Source organism: Rhinolophus hipposideros, assembly GCF_964194185.1.
Source record: "Rhinolophus hipposideros genome assembly, chromosome: 8".
In the NCBI taxonomy this organism is placed as follows: domain Eukaryota; kingdom Metazoa; phylum Chordata; class Mammalia; order Chiroptera; family Rhinolophidae; genus Rhinolophus; species Rhinolophus hipposideros.
In genome coordinates this window covers 24,535,477-24,553,421 of record NC_138054.1, presented here as the reverse complement: position 1 = coordinate 24,553,421, position 17,945 = coordinate 24,535,477, and the positions used below count along the sequence as shown (strand labels likewise).

Genomic DNA, 17,945 nt, shown 5'->3' with positions numbered 1-17,945 from the left:
GATAGAAGTTGTAGAAATTATAGAAATAAACTACTGTGCAGAGTCTCTTTCTTGATAATACTGACATTCTTCTTACTTGTTAGTAACTTGTGCTCTTACAGTTCGTGGCTTGTGGGGTGCTTCTGTTCCTTCATGAGATTGCTGCTCCTTGTTTACAGAAAAATCCTGTTTTACTTCTTCGATGTAGAGTGCTTTCTCTTTGACTATCATGTCATTCTTACATGCCTCAACTTCTTGTCATTAGTTTTGATTTCTCTCTATTGCTCTAGTGATTTCCATCTAATATTAAGAGCACTTCATCTTTTCCTCTCTTCGGAATTTGAAAGAGAGAAATCTTCCAAATTCTTCCATGTTTGCAGAGGTAGCATGCATTGGTGTATATATAATAAATGCCTTTCTCAGGTAGAAGGCTATCTTTGTACAAAGTGTTATAGCTCACTCCAGTGGGAACTCAGGGTTCATACTTCCTGGGTCTGAGGAATGCAGTAGTACTAGTCCTTGTGTAGTATCTACTAGAAACATCCTTAAAATCCTAGCGGCAGACAACCTTTGTGACTTACTTATTAAAGAAGTATCTGTAGAGGTGGGAATCCTATTAAACCTCTTCTTTTACCCCCATGTTTCTGTTCTCCTACTGCAACACAGTAAAACATTCATACTATCACTAATACTTTATGTTGATGAGACTTCTTTTAGGTTGTTTCATTTAAACTAAGTTATAAGTTTAGAAACTTTAATTAGGTTTGTTTAAAATAAAAGATATAAACTTACACAATGTTATATGTCAATTTTATCTCAAATAAGTAAATAAAAAATAAATATAAAAGATATAATAGCCTTTGGAGATTTGATTATAGCTTTGTTTTTGTTTTTTAAATTGCAGTTTTACTGCTCGGATTTCAGAATTAATGCAGGTACTAAAGGATTTAAATCATGGAAAATACGAACGCACAATGGTCTCGCAACAGGAAAGGGGTAAATATGAATTCAGTAGGTCACATAGTTTAAATTTTTGCTGACATATGATGCTTTAATTCTTCTTTTCCATTTAAGGTACTGAAGCAGCACAAGTCATTCCCTTGATACCCGGTGCAGGAGAAATCATCAATGTTGATAACATCATAAAGTACGTACAGAAAAAGGTTCTTAAGTACCATAAACATTTGCTAAACTACACTGTACCCTTTCAGCTACATCTGCTTAGCGTTTAATGTAAAATTATCTTTTTATTAATTTTCTCTATAGATTTGATCATGTTCCTTTAGCAACGCCAAATGGAGATATCTTGATCCGAGACCTTAATTTTGAAGTAAGTTTTTAAATGTTTGTATAAAAGCTTAAATCGTCTTCAAAATGTGAAATGAAAAAATGGTTGTCTGAACATGAAGATAATTGTAAAGCTTGACTTAGTCTCTGAATCCACAAAATTGTTTTACAAAGTAAGTCTTTGAAATACTTAGAAATCTTATTTTTCTTAATTGACAGGACTTGAAAGTTTCAAATATTACTTTCAAAATTTTTTCAAATAAAGCCCATGCCTAGTGCAACTGAAAAACCGAATGTTAAATTTTATTTAATTGTAATAAATTTGCTCTTAAATTCAATAGCACATGTGACTAGTGAATAGCATAGCTCTAGAATTTCTTTCTACATGCCTATCTATGTATGTGGCCTTCTGTAATTTGTGTTGTCTATAGCAGTTCTTTTCAACTGCTTCAATTGAAGGAGTGTTGTCTGATAGTTTATAAAATAAGGAGTATAATTAGTGGATTTGTTTTTAAATTGATATATTCGGTAAGTCTTCAGTTTCCTACTCTTAGTAATGTGAGTTTATTGAATCTCCACTTTTTAAGGAACTAATAAATGAAAAAGTATTACTTCTGCAAAGTACTTTGAACTTATTGAGCAACGAGGAAGTAGAGAAAATGTAAATATAGTTGGTAAATATTGAATGAATCCAAGTATTACAGAAGTAATACTCAGTTTTCTCATTTAGCTCCAGGTACTTTAGTCAGTTTGGTGTGTACCCTTGACACAGTAGGTAGCCATCCATCAGGCTTGATTTCAGGGATAAAATAGAGATCAGAACCCCATCTTTGTTAGAGTTCCAGTAGCCCTTTTATTGCCAGAACCCAAGGGTAAAAAGAGCCATGAGATTTCCCCATTGAAGAATCCTCTTGGGCCTTTCTCCCACTTTCTCTCACTCTGTCTTTATGAAGAAATAGACCAACAATACAGATGCACACGTGGCTCAAGCATAGTGAAAAGGGATTTGGGATCTGTATGTACAGATATGTGCAGTAGACAAGATGATGATTATTATTTTTTAAAAATTTTATTGAGGAATGTTGTGGAACAGTGTGTTTCTCCAGGCCCATCAGCTCCAAGTCGTTGTCCTTCAGTCTAGTTGTGGAGGGCGCAGCTCAGCTCCAAGTCCAGTTGCCGTTTTCAATCTTTAGTTGCAGGGGGCGCAGCCCACCATCTCATGCGGGAATTGAACCGGCAAACTTGTTGTTGAGAGCTCGCGCTCTAACCAACTGAGCCATCTGGCCACCCCATAAGATAAGATTATGTTTATGGTCTGTGATACCATAAACTGTGATACCACTTCGTCATAAGGTTACCACACTAAAGCTCTCACTTTCATTTCAGTCCAAAAGCCCGTCCCTTTAAAACCCTTATGTTTAGATTTAATATACTTCTGGCCAGTTCCTGTAACTCCACTATTATAGTTTCAGAAAGGTCCTTACTTTTTTGCTCTTATTTTAGTTTAATTTGGAGAGTCTTAAGTGCCCAATTACACCCCTACTTGTTCAAGATTTTTTACTTTGTGACCATATTTTGTACCACCTGTTGTCTATCCTGTGATTCTTGTTTTGTTTTCTCCTCCAATGGGAGCTGATTATTTGACTTCTGTCCTTTGGTTTACTGTAATGAATTCCTCTCTGTCTCTTTCTGATTTAAGGTATTTTAAGTTAGACTTGACTTTTTCTCATTTATTTTGTCTTTCCTTTGTTTTACTTAACACAGCCTTCCTTTATTCAACAAACATCCTTCAGTTATTGTACTATAAGACTGGGTCTTATATAATGTAATATAATACAAGACCAGGTCTTATATTAATTTTTGCCCCAAAAGACGCATTAGAGCTGATGGTCTGGCTAGGTTTTATTTTTGGGGAAATGTGATAGGTAGTAGGCCAGTAATTCTCAACATTTTTTTAGAAGCTCATTCTTTCTCTTTTTTTATTGTGGTAAATGAACATAAAAATTTTTTAAACAATTTTAACCCTTTTTTTTTAGTGTACAATTCATTGACATTAAGTCATTTATAATGGGTTACTGTCACCACTAACCATCTGCAGAACTTTTTCATCACAACAAACAAACTCTGTACCCATGAAACAGTAGCTCCTCATTTCCTCCTTCCGCTGCACCTGGTAACCTCTGTTTTACTTTCTGTCTCTGTGACTATAATTGTTCTAGTTACCTCATATAAGTGGAATCATACAATATTATAGTTTTTGTCTTCCTGTGTTTGGCTTATTTCACTTAACATAATGTCTTCAAGGTTCATCCATGCTGTAGCATGTGTCTGAATTTCATTCCTTTTTTTAAGGATAGTTAATATCCATTGTATGTAAATGCCACATTTTGATTATCCATTTACTCTCTTGGGTTGTTTTCATTTTTTTGCCCCGTGAGTAATGCAACTGGGTTCTTCATTTCATCAGAGTAAAAGCCAGCCCCTTTTAATGGCTTACAGTGCCCTGTAGAATTTGCCTGCCATTACCCTACTCCCACCTCCCACCTCTCTGAGTTCATGTCCTACTTTTCCCTCCGCTCATTTCACTCCTGCCAAATCAGCCTCTTGTTTGTTTTTTGAAGAGAATGGGTATATTTCTGCGTTGGTGTCTTTGAATTAGCTTTTTTGGGGTAGAGTTGGGGCTGGAACAGTCTTCCTCCAAATTTACTCCTTCTTTCAAAGTTTTGCCCAGTTGCCTGGCCTGGCCACCTTAAAAATGTAACTGTCCCCACCCACTCCCAAGTTTCCTTACCCTGATCTATTTTTTTCTCCATAGCCCTTATTTTCAAACATATTATTTAATTAGCTCATTTATTATGTATATTATTTATATCTCTCCCACTAGAATATGAACTAATAAGGGGAGAGTTTTGGGCTTTTTGGTGTGTTTTGGAGGGGTTTCTTTTGGTCTTTTTTTTTTTACTCACTAATGTAGCTCCATTACCTAGAACAGAGCCTGCCACTGAGAATTCAATAAATATTCATTGAATTAAATAATAACCTCAGACTCAACAGTTAAAAAATTGTCAGAGGTAGGTTCCACAGCTAGGGTAACTCATATTTCTTTGTTGTCTTCTTTCCTGGTGTACATTGCTGTGTAATGTAAGCTAGATTATAACCCTGGTTTTGGAGTCTTCACAGGGCTGATAAACATATAAGACCCTAAGCTTGGAACTTAACCACTCTGTTTTTACATTTTTCTCATTTAATTATGTTGTTGTGGAACAATTTGGTGGCGCTGATAAATATTTATAATGCTTACATACTTTGACCCAACACTTATAATTTGAAAGAATTTTATCTTAGAAATATTTTTCACTAGTGCATAAATTTGCTCACTGATTCGGAGGTTCATTGCAGTATATGTAAAAGAGCAAAACAAAATGCAGATGACCTAAATATTTAACAAAAGGGGAGTATTTAAATAAATTATGGTGCATCCTTACTTTATGCAAGCATAAAATAAAAAGAATGGGAGGAATTTGAATATACTGACCTGGAAGAACGTATGTAATATATTATTAAATAATAAATGTAGAACATATGTAGTATGATTTCATTTTTTTTAAGACTGTGTATGCACACATATTTATTGTTTTCAGGAATTCTCAAATTTTTAAAGCTTAGCTCTTTGTATTCTGATTGAGATTAAGTTGATAATATCAAGTAATTTTTAAATTTAAAAAGGGAGTAGAATTTGAAAGTAAACAAAAATGAAGGGTTCCTTCAACCATACCCTCTACTACTTCTGCCTAATACCACATTTTATCGACAAAACAGAAAGGTTATCATTAACAAAGAACTACTGGACTGCAAGGAAATGTTTATTGTGTATATATTTGCTCTATTTAATTAACTCACAGGCTAATTTTCTTTCAGGTTCGATCTGGGGCCAACGTTCTAATTTGTGGCCCAAATGGCTGTGGGAAAAGTTCACTCTTCCGTGTTCTCGGTGAAGTAAGTACAAATTGGCCTCAAAATTTTGCAGTTTTGTTTTGCTTTATGATCTGCCATGTTGTGAAATTTACAATTGCTCCTCCCCACCTCCTTTCCATTTATAGTTATGGCCTCTTTTTGGAGGACGTCTAACTAAACCTGAGAGAGGAAAGTTATTTTATGTTCCTCAGGTAAGACCTTGCTTGAGTTACTTTATAATCTTTGATTTAAAGATAGTTTTATTAATTGTTTAAAAATACACTTCCAATGATTTTTTTGTACTACTATAGAGACCTTATATGACCCTTGGAACACTTCGAGACCAAGTGATATATCCAGATGGAAGAGAAGATCAGAAAAAGAAGGGGATATCTGACTTCGTAAGTAATATATATCCTAGACCTACGAAAATACTGTTTCAGATTTTTTTCTTAGTCAGTTAAGTATTTTTAATGCCAGATAGTTTATTCTAACCTGTAAAGCCGTATAAAGCGTAGTCGTTAATTATAATTTCCGGGTAAGGTGTTAACTACTTTGCTTAAATATGACTCGTTGAGTGTTTAACCTTGTCTTTATACTATTGCTTGTTTTCTCATTAACCCTCGTCCTTTAATTATGTACAATAGTGTTATTCTCCTTAAATTACTGGATCTATTTTGTCAAAGTTAGTATAGATAGGAAGTAAAGGGTTCAGGGCTGCTTTTGTGTCACATTCTTTTGTGAAATGTGCCTTTTTAAATAATGTTGGCAATGGAATTATAGCAAATTCAGTTTATAAAATAAAACAAGATAGACACTTGGTTTATATTAAGCTTGATGTCACCTTTAATCATTTTGCTGAAAGGTGCTGAAGGAATACTTAGATAATGTCCAGTTGGGTCATATCCTTGAACGTGAAGGAGGCTGGGACAGTGTTCAGGATTGGATGGATGTACTCAGTGGTGGAGAGAAACAAAGAATGGCAGTAAGTATACTCTGAAGGCATTGTACAACAATGTAACTGGTTGATTAATCAAGGTACACATTTTTCTTTTAATATTTGTAATTAGCAGTTGTTATAGATTAGCTTAAATGATAATAAAAATGCTTGAAAGTGTATAACTCGCATGTAAATTTGGAATTGTGAAAAATCTATAAATTGCCCTGTGAAAGGAAGAGCTACAGATCCAATTATATACCATTAATCCATTTTTGTAAAAGTTGGGGAAACTTTGTAACACTTTGGTCCTGGGATATATGGTAGTCCTGGTTGTATTATGAGATCTCTTTCAGTATTTTTTTCCTATAGACATTGCTTTGTCTTAGGCTCTTCTCTCTGAAGTAGCTGAAGGAATTAGAGATGATCAGCTCTGACTTTATTATCTTTTTATTTATTCTGTTTTTACCCTTCCCCTCCTCTATTATATGTATCGTTTTTCAGGACTCAGTATCTACTACCTAAAGTTATTTAGAACTTAAACATTTTCACACTATAAAAAAGCATTTGAAAGGAACTATTTTAATTTTATGATTGACTAAACATATCCCTAATTAAACATGACTGTAAAATACTACATATTAAGAGTGATAACTTTGAGTACTCTGTTAGGAGGGATAATTTTTAAAGAGTGGTTTTCTAATGTACCATAGTTTGAGCAGATTGAGAGGAATTATTTTTTTTCCAGAATGTTAACCTTGTGGAAATTAGAGAAAACTGTAGCTAAGGAAAGACAGGAAACAAATGGCTTATTGTACAATTGCTTACTCATTATCCTCAGATTACATTCTACCATTTTGTTGCCTCTTCCTGATTTTGTATGTTTTTCCAACTCATACCCATTGTATATGAACTTAATATCAACCTAATATTGTGATCTCTCTGGTCAGTGCTGTAACATGAGCTTAATCTAGAATGAAGAATTAATCACAAAAGAAAAGAGATGTCATCCATACTCAAAAATGGAAATTGAGCTGAGGGAGTGAGAATTTGAAGTGATTGGGCATTTCTTGAATCAGTTTAGAGGATAGCTATAGACATAACTGCAAGTCAAGAGAACAAATGTAAATTCCTGTGTTGTGACTTCAAAGAAAACAGAAGGATAAGTTAAGAGTCACAAATGGACACAACGGTAATTCAGAGAAAGAAAAATAAACGTGCATAATTAAGGAATCCTGTGTACATAGTATAAAGGTACAGAAGGGAAAGTTTTTATTTGAAAATAAGAAGTTCAAGGCCTAGAGGAGTGAGAGGATATCTTGGAAGAGTAAGAGAGTGGGGAGAAGGAATTCCATAAAACCAGATCAACCATGATAGAGTTGTTTGGGAAGTGGAGAAAGCTTACTCGTGATGCGTCTGTTTGACCAAGCCTTTGACAGGGTTATGTTCTGTATAGGCCAATGTTGAGAGAATTGAATGTGAAGTTTAAAAGAGAGCATATTGTTTTGCTACTTTCAAAGGATTTTGGGGGAGAAAGAAAAGGCTAATGCAACCAATATCAATGAAGTTGGGTGAAGAGTATGTGTGTTCATTTTACTGTTCTTTCATTTTTGATGGGATTAAGCAATTTTCAGAGTAAAAAGTTGAGGGAAGTGAAGACAGCTTTTATAAATTATAAAAATTGTAATTTTTAAGAAGAACAGAATTGAAAGGTCTAACCACCCAAAATAGTGAATTTGTAAGAGTAAAGGTTTGTGTAAAACAGATGAACCAAAGGAACTTTTGGGTAAGGAGAGTCAGGATTTGAATTTGAGGGAATGGAATAATACTTTTGAACAAAGGATGGTCTGGTGACAGATTTCTAAAAGTTCCTTCAGTATAAATGTAGGAAAATAAGATTATTTTAAGAGTGAAAAACTAAATTAATTATGATGTAGTTTCCACAGAGTTCAGTATTAGCCAGGTACCAGCCCTTAATGATCTAGATAGGAGATCCAGATGTTTGTAGCTGAAAATGCACTGGGATAGTGTTGAAGAAAGTTGATTTCGAATGGAAGATCCTGTTTAATTCTCCCAGCAGCCCTGTGAAGTAAGGTACAGACAAGGGAAAGACTTGGAGGGCTTAAGTAGCTTACTAATGCCATATAGCTAATGAGTGGCAGAACTCAGATTCAAGTGCAGGTGAGTCTGACACCAGAACTCTTGCTCTTAACCAACATGTTATAGCCTTCAATGTGCAGGTGGACTGTCTCTCCAGTTCTCTTCTCTCATTGTCCCTTGAGTTCTCAAGTGACATGTGCCTTCATTGCACCCATTTGGGCCCAGCCATCATCAGCCAGGTTACTCCACTTAATAAGTTGGTATATCTTATTTCTCTGACTGATAGTTATCCTCCTCATTCCACTGTTTTTGCTCTTCCTATCTAGTAATGGGTTTTCTTATTGTGAATTATGAAAAAATATGTAAATGATAGAAAAGTTGGAACATTTATAAAAATGTAAAGGGCCAAACCCCCCTTATTCAGAGATACCCCTGTCATAAAATGTTTAGTGATTTTTAAATCCATCTTTGTAATTCTTTTTATTTTTCCAAGTGGCAACTGTCCCCCTTCTTCAAACTCACAGAGATTCCTTGAATATTGACCACTCCTGTTTCTTACAATTGATCAGTCCTCTTCTGACTCCGCTCCCTTTCCTGTCTAGTACAGACTTACTAATCCAGAGCCAGGCATGGGGCCTGGCACATAGGAGATACTCAGGGGATACTTTTTTCTTTCTTTTTTTTTTAAACATTTATTTATTTAAGTGTGTTTTTCCAGGACTCATCAGCTCTAAGTCGTTGTCCTTCAATCTGATTGTGGAGGGCGCAGCTCAGCTCCACGTCCAGTCACCATTTTCAATCTTTAGTTGTCAGGGGCGCAGCCCACCGTCCCATGCGGGAATTGAACTGGCAATCTTGTTGTTGAGAGCCCACACTCTAACCAACGGAGCCATCTGGCGCCCCAGGAGATATTTCTTAAAGGAATGAACAAATATCCCGTCCCTTTAACTCCTTTCCCACTTTTTGTTTCTTCATATTACCTAAACCCCAACCCCAGAGCTGTTGTTTGCTTTGGCATTTCTGTGCATAGGCTTCTGAGCACTGCTGAAAAACATTAGAATGATAAGGATTGGTACCACCACACTTTCATGGTTTCCAATCTTACAGGGGCTCACAGCATGGCTTGGCAATCATTTTACTTATTTCCCCCCCCTCTCATTTTTCATGGTAATCATTTAAAAACTACCAGTCCCAGGCTTTCTACCCCATTACCTTCTCCACCACTCTCAGCAAAGTAACTCATCTCTTCTTAAAGAAAAAAGAGAAGCTGTTATCTCAGTCAAGTGATAGCTGATTTTTATTGAGTGCTTTAGATGACAGGCAGTATGCTAAGCACTGTACACAGGTTGTCTCATTTAATTCTCACAATAGTCCTGTGAGGTGAGAACTGTAAATGCCCCATTTAATAGGGGAAATTGAATGGTTAAGTAGCTTGCCAAGCAAGGATAGCTAGTAAATATAAAGCTGGTGGGGGTTGGGGTGGTGGGTGGCAGCGGCATGACTGCGGTGTTTGTATACTTCATCACTTCATAATCTTGTATTGTGGTGTCAAGTAGCTGAAAGCATAGTGGAGAGAGAGAGACAAACACACACGATGAGAAAACTTCCACATAATGTAAGTGTGGTGCTGACGGTAGGCAGTGGAGTTCCGTGGGAGCAGAGAGGCATTGGTGGGATGCGTCACACCTTTTTCCCCCTTCTCTCCAACTTGATTACGTCCTTTTCCTTTAATTTTGTGCGTGAACATCCCTATATGTAATCTCTTCTAGTCCTTCTCTTTCACAAAGACATTTTCAGGTCTCTCTGATCTCAAAAATAAAGGTCTCTTCTAGTTTCTACCTTTCTCCTGTCTTTGCATCGCTGATTTTCACGATAGTCTATACTTGCTGCTTCCTCTTCTTCACCTTATATAAATATGTCAACCCCAAGAAAGCTGTTTTATGTTTTAGTCATTTGATCTTTGAATGTTTCCTATATCATGTTCAGTGTACAGTACTAATTAGAATGGAGTCTCTGCTTATTTGAATATTATAGCTTTGGGAAGTAGACAGACAACCTACAATTCACAGTACATGAAGTGTGCAGCGATGTTATAGAAAGCACCCACTTGGATTGACGAGGAGGGGTCAGGGTAGGTTTGTCTGAGCAGGTGACATTAGCAGACATTTGAAAGATGCAATATTTAATGGTCAAGTGGGAGAGAAAATGCTGGAAAAGAAACTGAGAAAGCAGCCTAAGAAGTGGGAGGAACATTAGGACCATGGTTTCACTGTCACTTTCTCAGGGAGGGAGTGGTCATTTGATTGAACATTACAAAGAAGATATTTTGGGTAAGGATAGCGAAGTGTCCATTGGTCTTGTAACGTCGAGATCATTGTTAGGGGAAGACGACATATTGGAGTATTTGTTAGACAAAAGATCAGAGTAGATAATTCCTGGAAAATAAAATACATGTGGAAAATAAACATGAGAAAATGTTCAGCATTCCTGCTAATCAAAGAAATGTAAGCTATAACAATCTTGATGTTAATTTTTACTTATAAAATTAGCAGAAGCTTTAAAAAATGAGCACACCTAGTATTGACCACAGAGATATAAAACATACAATCAAAAATGATTGGTGGGAATAGTAATTGGCAACTTAATATTAATGGGCATTACTTAAGCAACCGAATATTTAAAAATAGACACATATTTGCACCTGAGCCATCTATAAGTCTGAATTCTAAGATTTGGTTAAAATATGTACCCTTTAGTCTTGTTTAGAGAACTTTCTTTAATAATAGTTTAAAACTCAACTTCATCTCACATCAGTCCTAAAAGTTTTGTTTTCCTCTTAACATTTTATTCATTTCTCCCCTTTTTGGGAAAAACAATGAAAGCAATTAAGTTTATATATATTGTTTTTATTTCTAGTAAATAGATCTTTTGAGTTAGAATAATTTTCATACTTGCCTTACAAGACTGTAAGTGCGTACTTAATTTAAAGAAAATCTGTTTTAGTTTATGAATTTCTGCATGTGATTATACAAAGTATTTCTTTTTATATTTCAGATGGCAAGATTATTTTATCATAAACCTCAGTTTGCCATTTTGGATGAGTGCACAAGTGCAGTTAGTGTGGACGTGGAGGGTTACATTTACAGCCATTGTCGGAAGGTACGTACGCCACGCTCCCGGTTTACTGTGTCTCCCAAAGAAAGATTCTAAGTTCTTAAGGAACAAAAGTACTATTAAAGGATGGTATCTTGCTTTAGTAAAGATCTTAAACTGGTAATTACTAGAGATGAGTAAAAGTAAAAAGGTGAATGAATTCTGTATATAATTCTCTTAGCCATGTCTTAGATATAAAACAAATAACACATTTGAATTTATTTGCCTTTTACCTCATTCCCTATATTCAGAGTTAATTGCACTGGTATTTTCTTAATTTGGTCCATTGACTTCACCTGAATATCGTTTGTGTTTTTAATCAAGAAAACTGGACAATAATCTTGGCAATTTTAATTTATCCACTTTTTCCCTCTGGCCTGGGCAATATTTTACTAAAGCTTCTTTTAGTAGTGTTCTCTAAGGCTATCTACATCATTTTCATTCTTTAAGTAAGTAGGGTTTTTTTCTGTGAGGAATTGTTACTATCTATATAATCTTGTTGGATTTTGAGAAAAGGAGCAGGTATCCAATTTTAAGTAAGTAGATGAAATACTGGAGTGTTTTAACACCTTGTAACTGTTCTTTGGGAGTTTACAATAATGTGAAAGGCCGTGCTGCACACGTACAGCATGAATTTCTGCTACTCAGAGCAGTGATGGATCAGCAGTATCAGCACCACCCGCAGACTCTTGGGCCCTTCCTAATCAGAGTCTGCACATTAACAAAATTCCCAGATGATTCAGATACACATTCAAGTTTGAGACGCACTGACATATGACGAAAGAAGAAATAGAATTCTAGAAAGCACAGATTCCATTTAAAAGAAGAAAGTTCTTATGGGGCCCCCAGATGGTCATTTAAATTGTATTACTATAGCAGCACTTCAGTATGTATGAACCTGAAATGAGGTATGCGCTCCTTAAACTTAGAGCTTATACAACTACACAGGCAATACCAATTTACAAACTCAGTACAGATCAAACACAGTTTCAAATTTTTAGCATTTAAGAGACCCATGATACAGTTTTGTTGAAACTGAACCACTGGTTTGGGATATAATTATGGAAAGATTTAATCTGAGGTCCAGATCTTACATTTTGAATTTTGCTTATATATTTTGACTTAAGTAATTCTGTTATAAAGAATGCCTCATGAAGTCAAGATCTAATTCAATTACTGTAGAATCATGAAAAGAGAAATAATGTCTGAAGTGAGTTTTCAAAAATCAGATAAGAGTTGTACAGTTGAAATGTATGTTTTATTAACTAATAATATACTTATTTTGTCATGCAGTTCCTAGCCAATTTGAGAACCTTTCCACATGGCAGCCAAACTTAATGACACATTTAAAGTTTTAAGTTTTTAAGTTTTAGGTCATCGCTTGGTACCAGCAGAAGTGTAAACACAAACTTGGACATTCAAATCTCATGATAGAAATGACCCATAATATATTTATGCTGATAAAATATATATATATATATATATATATATGTATATAGGCATATACATATATATAATGACAGTAAAATATAGAACTCATGATGTTAATTTCCTGGATATCCTAGCGTGTATCTCTGTCGGCCTCAAGAAATCCATTTTGAGAAACAGTGATCTAGAGCAGGTTTTCTCAATCTTAGCACGAACAACCAAAAATGTCTCTAGATGTTGCCAGATGTCCACTAAGCGACAAAATCAATCTTCTCTCTCTCTCTCTCTCTCTCTCTCTCTCTCTCTCTCTCTCTCTCTCTCTCTCTCTCTCTCTCTCTCACATACACACAACACACACACACACACACACACACACACACACACACACGCCCCCTACTTGAGAACCACTGATTTAGAGCAACTACAGTTACATAGACAAGTGTTTTTTTTAAATCTGAAGTCCAGATCTATAAACGCTTATTCAGTCTAAAATCCAGTGAGCTTTTAAAACCAAAAGACTTTTCATTATTTTCTGGCAAGCTCACTGGATAGCCAAACCTGGTCTAAACTAACAAAAGATATTTAAATTCTTTTATTTATCTTAATGTTAGTGTCCACATGTGTTGTTACAGAAACATTCATGTGTTTAATTAAAGAATTCTGTCCTAGAACCCTCTGGGGTTGGTAATACTATTTTTTCCAAAATCTGAATTGTAAGACAAGGGTTTTCAAATAAAGGATTATGACCCTGTATTTGAAAAACAAATTGACTGACTGTAGACAGTACTATATGGATTTAATTTTCTAGATTTTGACCTTTCTCTATTCTTATTATCCTTATACTTTTTTCCTATATTTTTTACAATAAAATAGGAAATATGCTAGGATATATATTTTCTGCCAAAAACAAAATAATGCACAATGCTAGTACCTGTTAGTTTAGTTTTATTTTTCTTAAAGGACTTTATTGATACTTGTTATGTGGTTTTTATTATGTGGTTGATGGCCTATACTTCATAGTATCTTAAACATTTGGCATCAGTTGTTAATTTTTTTCTTTGACATTGATTTTAACTCTAGCTACCAAAGTCAGTCATCTTAATAGCCTAAAATATATAGAGTGGTTTAATTTGTACTCTGTGTTATTGATAGAAACCTAAGTACGTCATTTTCTTTGTATTAGGTCGGCATTACCCTCTTCACTGTATCACATAGGAAGTCTCTTTGGAAACACCATGAGGTTTGTATTTCTCACACTGAATGATACAGTGAAGTTTATTTTATTAAAATGTGTGAATTCTGATGACTGTGGTTTTAGATTTCTTGTTGTACATTCCCTTATATACATATATCTTAAAGTGATTCTTAAAGTGATTCTAGTTTAATAAAATGAAATAGGATTTTCTTAGATGATATTGTAGCTGTCAGTTTTGCAAATTATAGTATCTATAAATAATCCCTAGCTTGTGAGAGAGATTAGAGAACCAGTTAGTTCTCCAATTTTTTAAATGACTATTGTATAATAACTGACTAAAATTTGCAGAATCTTCTTACAACTATTGCTAAGTAAACTTTTTTGGAAGTGGAGACAAGTAGCAGAATAACCGTCAGGCTCATGATCATGTGGAGGAGGGCAGACAGGATAACTGCAGTGTTAGAGACCAGAGTAGCTGAGAACAACATAGAAAATGGAAAAACGAAAGTCTTTTTCTGTAAATAAAAAGCCACTAAAGACAGAAGGCTTCGTAACTGCTGTCCGAAGTGTCTTCATACAATGAGATAGGTAGGCACATTCTATAGCTCTTTTCCTCCTCTGCTAAATCCAAAAACAAACAAAAAGCTTTAAGTTAGAGATTCCAAGCTCTTCTCCTAGGAAGCCAGGTAAGGAAGTAGTAAAGCCTGCCCTTTACTAGGGAACAGGCTAGCACTTGGCCCAGTTCTACCTATGGTCTGTCAGATCCTTGGTTGTGGATGTACAGAAACATTCTAGTTTGTAGAATGCTCATAGATTTGGTTTCTTTAAAAGAATGAAGAAGTCTGGTATTTTAATGCTCAGAGGGGAAAGTACTATATCCATTCCAAGCAGAGTTATATTGCTGCTATTTTTTAAAAAATAACAGACTTCTTCATTTAATCTTACCTTAGAGAGCTGTATGCATTTCTGAGTATAAACTTTTGAACTTTTAGTGGCTTAAAGTAATCATTTGCAATCATTTTCTTGTGTAATAACTTACATAAATTCCTTACAAAAGGGAAATTCTCTTAGTCATTGATTTTCCCCCCTTCTTTCCCATAGTACTACCTGCATATGGATGGCAGAGGCAATTACGAATTTAAACAGATAACAGAAGATACAGTTGAGTTTGGCTCTTAGAATCGGAGGACTGTACCTGCTTCAATGAAATTACAGGACACAGGAATACAAAGTACATTGTCAAATAAAGTTGAGCTTTTTTTCTAAAGAAAAGCAACAAATTAACTAAATATAAACTAATCAAGAACAAGTTCTTAAAACATTTAATATTATATAGGATATGCTAATTGTGTATATGTTGGTTTAATTATTAATATGTACTAAGAATGACCTTATTCTTGTGGTTAAAAAAACTGCCTAAATTAAATTGGGCTTAAATCAGTGTAACCTGATTCATCCTGGGATGTAAACCATTTGAAGTCAGCTAATTTGACTTTTATGGCTCTATCTTTTCCTTCAATGAAGAACCCTATTTAAAACTGGGGTCATCGCTTGTCCTGTTCTAACAAGATAGTCTTGAGTTTCATTTTCTTGTGCCCCATGATGGTGGGAAACAAACAAATCATAGTGTATTATCAAAATGTACAGCATCATTGCATAATAACATTTATTATACAGTGGCAGATAGCTTTAGCTGCCACAGTTATACTCATTACTTGTATATGTCTTGGAGGTACCTTTGACTCCAGGAAAGCCATTTGAATTTTCTTTGGCCAAATAATAAATGTGCCCCTCTCAATCTGCAACATTGAGTTGTTCTGAGGGTTCTTTGTGGAGATACAACAAAAGTATAAGGAGTCTTGCCTACAAGGGGTGGCTACTGTGTTTCACACCTATTCTTCCCAATGTTTGGGATGTTAAAACACAAAGTCCTCACATGTCAAGCTCAAAGTTTTAAAGATTTTTAGATATTTTTTAAAAATTGGACAGATTTGTATACATTAGAAACCCATTCATTAGAAGTGTGGTGGCTCCATGATGGTAAACTCCAGACGAGCCATAGGAATGCGTGAGTATGCAGTGTCGTCATTGTCCTTGTGATTTTATGTTTAAAAATGTGTTATCAAACTATTATGCACATGGGTGAATTATGTTCCCTAGGAACTGGTTTATCTCTGAATCTTCAATAAATTTTTCATATTTGGGTTATTATGTTGAGCTGTGCTAAGAGAAATGGATTTCACCTTACCAAACCACCATTATTGACCACATGTATTATTTGCACAGGGAAAACTGAAACTGAATATTATCAATAAGCTCGATATGAAATCAGTTTCATCAAACAGGTTCAGAAAGGGGTTGTTATATTTTTGTTTCTGCATAACTGGTTTTGTTTTTTTGCAGAATTAACTATAATAACCACCGGTTACCGAAATAAAGTTGATGTACTGATTCCATAATACATAACATTCAATTTTTACCACTCTCTTCAGCAAACTTACATATGTCCTCATTTTCTGTTCAGATTAAAAAAACAAAAAATATATCCTATACATCTTTTGCTTGTTCTTTTTATTCTTGTATCTAAATACTGAGTAGTTCATACATAGTTCATACAGTCTTGACTTGAAAAACACAAAAATAAATTAATATTCAGAAAGCTTTTTTAGTACCCAATGTTTTTTTTAAAAAGTTGTGTCAGATGTGGTTTTAGTGGAATGAATTTCTCTTTTAGAAAACCCAGTTAAAACCTATAGAGTTACCTCACAAATGCTACCAAATAGAAGAACTTAAAAGATATTAAGATATGGAGGAAGTTTTTGATTTTCAGATTTCTAGATTACTCTAAACTACTAATAGCTGTCTAATTTCTTATGTAATGTATTCATGCCATTCAAAAACAATTTTTTTTTCTTTTTAAATTTAACAAATGTTAAAGTGCCTCATCATTTGCGGCATAGAGGAAGAGCCTTCTGGAGAATCACAGTGTACATTATTAACAGAATGATGGTTCTAAAAGACCTACAATAAAGAAACCCAGTGTTTCCAAAACATGATTGACCATGGGACATCTTTTTCTACGTAATTCCTATTAGCATCTTCTACAGACTGCACTGGGAAATGGCTGTTTAGTCTGAAGAATAAACTAAAGCATAAAAACTTTTATCTGTGAGAAACATACTGCATACCAAGTGTATCACTCTATGTTCTAATACCAAGCTGCTACTTTTTATATAATGAGAAAGGAGGGATGTAAGCAACTTTTACTGTGTGTTAACAGAATAAAATATACCTAGGGTTTGCCTCTGCAGGGGAGGCAAATTTTTACTTCCATCCTCTTAAGGTTTTTGGGTGGGCCTGATAATTAAGACAGATTAATAAGAAATCATACGAGTTGATTTAATTAAGTTTTATGTGACATGGGAGCCCTCCTAAGGAAATGAAGACCCAAAGAAGTGACAGAACCTAAAGACTATTATGAACAAACAGGCAATTGTGTGGGCAGCCAGTTGAGCTCAGTTGGTTAGAGCGTTTTTAGCAAGAAAAAGGGGAGAGTTGGTGCCCATCTTGCATCTGCTTTGTAAAGTGCCTTTAGCTCAAAATAGTCCTTATGCCAAAGTGACATATTTTGAAGTGGCATATTCTACCACCCTTCACCTCCTTCCTAATTATTAGCGTTTAGCTTAAAATTGGGGATACTATAGCATCTATCATTTCCTCACACAATTTTTTATCTTTTAAACCTGATGTTTATAATTTGTCTAAAAGTGAATTATCTTCTATTAGATTTTAGCATTGTTAGTTGTAGGAAACTGTTTACATTTTACCTACATCAGTAATTACTCCTTTGTGAAGATTTGAAATGTTCTGACCTATAAACATGCATGTCACTTAAAAAATATCGAGTACCGA

The 17,945-nt window shown here is 34.8% G+C and overlaps 1 protein-coding gene across 9 annotated transcripts in view; it reads left to right on the top strand.

The window, feature by feature from the left end:
• ABCD3 (ATP binding cassette subfamily D member 3) overlaps positions 1–17,197 on the top strand; it is an 89,218-nt gene extending 72,021 nt beyond the window's left edge. For all 9 annotated transcript variants that reach the window (XM_081055950.1, XM_081055944.1, XM_081055947.1 and 6 more), the window contains 10 exons: positions 884–975; positions 1,054–1,126; positions 1,246–1,309; positions 5,185–5,262; positions 5,367–5,432; positions 5,532–5,621; positions 6,086–6,205; positions 11,312–11,416; positions 14,022–14,078; positions 15,135–17,197. In XM_081055950.1, coding sequence (XP_080912076.1) covers positions 884–975; positions 1,054–1,126; positions 1,246–1,309; positions 5,185–5,262; positions 5,367–5,432; positions 5,532–5,621; positions 6,086–6,205; positions 11,312–11,416; positions 14,022–14,078; positions 15,135–15,212 — 823 coding nt within the window. In that variant the 3' untranslated portion in view covers positions 15,213–17,197. The remainder of the gene's footprint in view (positions 1–883; positions 976–1,053; positions 1,127–1,245; positions 1,310–5,184; positions 5,263–5,366; positions 5,433–5,531; positions 5,622–6,085; positions 6,206–11,311; positions 11,417–14,021; positions 14,079–15,134) is intronic.
• Positions 17,198–17,945: the final 748 nt, after the last annotated feature.